General features: G+C 38.7%; 1 protein-coding gene across 1 annotated transcript; it reads right to left on the reverse strand.

Annotated features, from left to right (window-relative positions):
* Positions 1-429: 429 nt before the first annotated feature.
* LOC129304763 (miraculin-like) lies at positions 430-1,359 on the reverse strand. The gene has a single exon (XM_054944551.1). The coding sequence runs from the start codon at positions 1,151-1,153 to the stop codon at positions 545-547; it is 609 nt and encodes a 202-aa protein (XP_054800526.1). The 5' UTR covers positions 1,154-1,359; the 3' UTR covers positions 430-544.
* Between the last annotated feature and the right edge of the window lie 372 nt (positions 1,360-1,731).

Raw genomic sequence — 1,731 nt, forward strand, 5'->3', positions numbered from 1 at the left:
GTGCAGAGAACATTCAAATCCAAACAATTTCGATCCCAACGACTCATAAGCTTTGTTTGTTCACTTGGCGCAGTCCCGCTCTCTCTTTCTCTGTCACACAGGTTCTTAAGCACAAATTCGACATGAAAGAATCACTTCAACAGTATAAGACCACCATTTAATTTACAGAGTGCAGCTCATAATATAAGAGGCTACCCATGATCCTGAGCTTTAGTGAATCATAACCTCTCAGCTACCAAGTACTCTCGAAGCTCCTAAGATCAAGCCCTCTCTTACCATGTGATTTAAATGAACATTGAGTAAATCAGACGCGTGAAATAAAATGTGTCACTATATATAAATCTTGTTAATAAGCTGCAAAGATATGTCAAAAAAAAAAAGATATGTAAGTTTAATAAAAGGAAAAGCTTTTATTTATGTCTATATTTTTTCAGGACCCAAGTTCCATAGCCTAGTGAAGCAAAGGATCAGTGATATCGATCCTTTAAGGATTACAAACAGTACATCATTCTCAAGTATATATGCTATCGGAGGATGTTCATCTTCAGGCCTGCTGCTGAAACTGAACTTTGTAAGGCTTATCACTGAGAACGAGACGCTTGAACCCAACCTTATCTTTATACAACCCAATATCCTTGCACTGAACCTGGCAAGAACCGCACACACTCGGACAATAAACCAGCTTATAAGCATCTTCAAACTTCTCAATCTTGAACCAATTCCGAACCGTTTGCCATCCCGGGTTTCCCACAGAACCGCCGGTCGTTATGAACCACCGTTTAGTTGAACCGTCATAGTCGTCAAGCCTCCACACACTTGACTGGGGACAGTCTATATCTGCATTGAACTGAATGTTGAGATCAGTGGATATACGTATCACACCTTTCTTAGGGTTAACTGGAGTAAACGATATTGGAAGGCCCAGATCCTGTGCGACCACGACATGAAGAATGCACTCGCCGGAGCTTGGCACCGTAATCCCGACGCCGTTTTGGGAAGGGTCAGCTGCGATGATATGGTAATTGGAGCCAGCTAGGAGCTTCTTGCCAAGAGTGTCAACCACCGCCTCCGGTGCCTTGGCGGCGGCTCCGAGCAGTGGCTTCGTGCTCAAGGCAACAAAGAGAAGGATCAGTGACAGTAATGGAATCTTCATGGCTTAGTTTGAATTTAATGCTTCAGATGGAATCTGCTTGACTTGTTTTTACTGAATGCACGTGGGACTTTATATAGTGTTAGAGTAATTCAAATCTAAGGGCGTAAGATGAAGTAACCGTTGTAAGTTTCGACAAATACGATTGGCAGCATTAACCGAGTTTATCCTGTAAAAGGTTATCTTTAAATCACATTCCTTTAGAGTGTAATTAGACCGAACTTGCCTAACAGTAGATAATTACTATATTAAATCACATTCCTTTAGAGTGTAATTAGAACGAACTTGCCTAACAGTAGATAATTACTACACCTTCCGATCATATTTTTAAAACTCCTTCCATTAATTATTAATACATTTTTTGAATAAAATTTGATGTAATATTTATGACGAATTTAGAAAAAATGCAGCTTTTGGTGAGAAATTAAAAGACTTTTCTTTTCTTTTTTTCTTTCTTACTCGCTTACGGGTAATTCTAAATAATTAAGACTTTTAACAATCAACTAATTTTAATTACCTTGCTTAATTTAAGTAAAATATTTAACTGGTACTTATCAAAAGGAATGCAGGTAGAATTGGGA

This window comes from Prosopis cineraria, unplaced genomic scaffold (genome assembly GCF_029017545.1).
Source record: "Prosopis cineraria cultivar Desert tree isolate PC_DT_omini unplaced genomic scaffold, ASM2901754v1 PC1, whole genome shotgun sequence".
Lineage (NCBI taxonomy): Eukaryota > Viridiplantae > Streptophyta > Magnoliopsida > Fabales > Fabaceae > Prosopis > Prosopis cineraria.

Excerpts from the sequence above, each read along its gene's own strand:
- LOC129304763 (XM_054944551.1), bottom strand. The coding sequence starts at position 1,153 with ATGAAGATTCCATTACTGTCACTGATCCTTCTCTTTGTTGCCTTGAGC.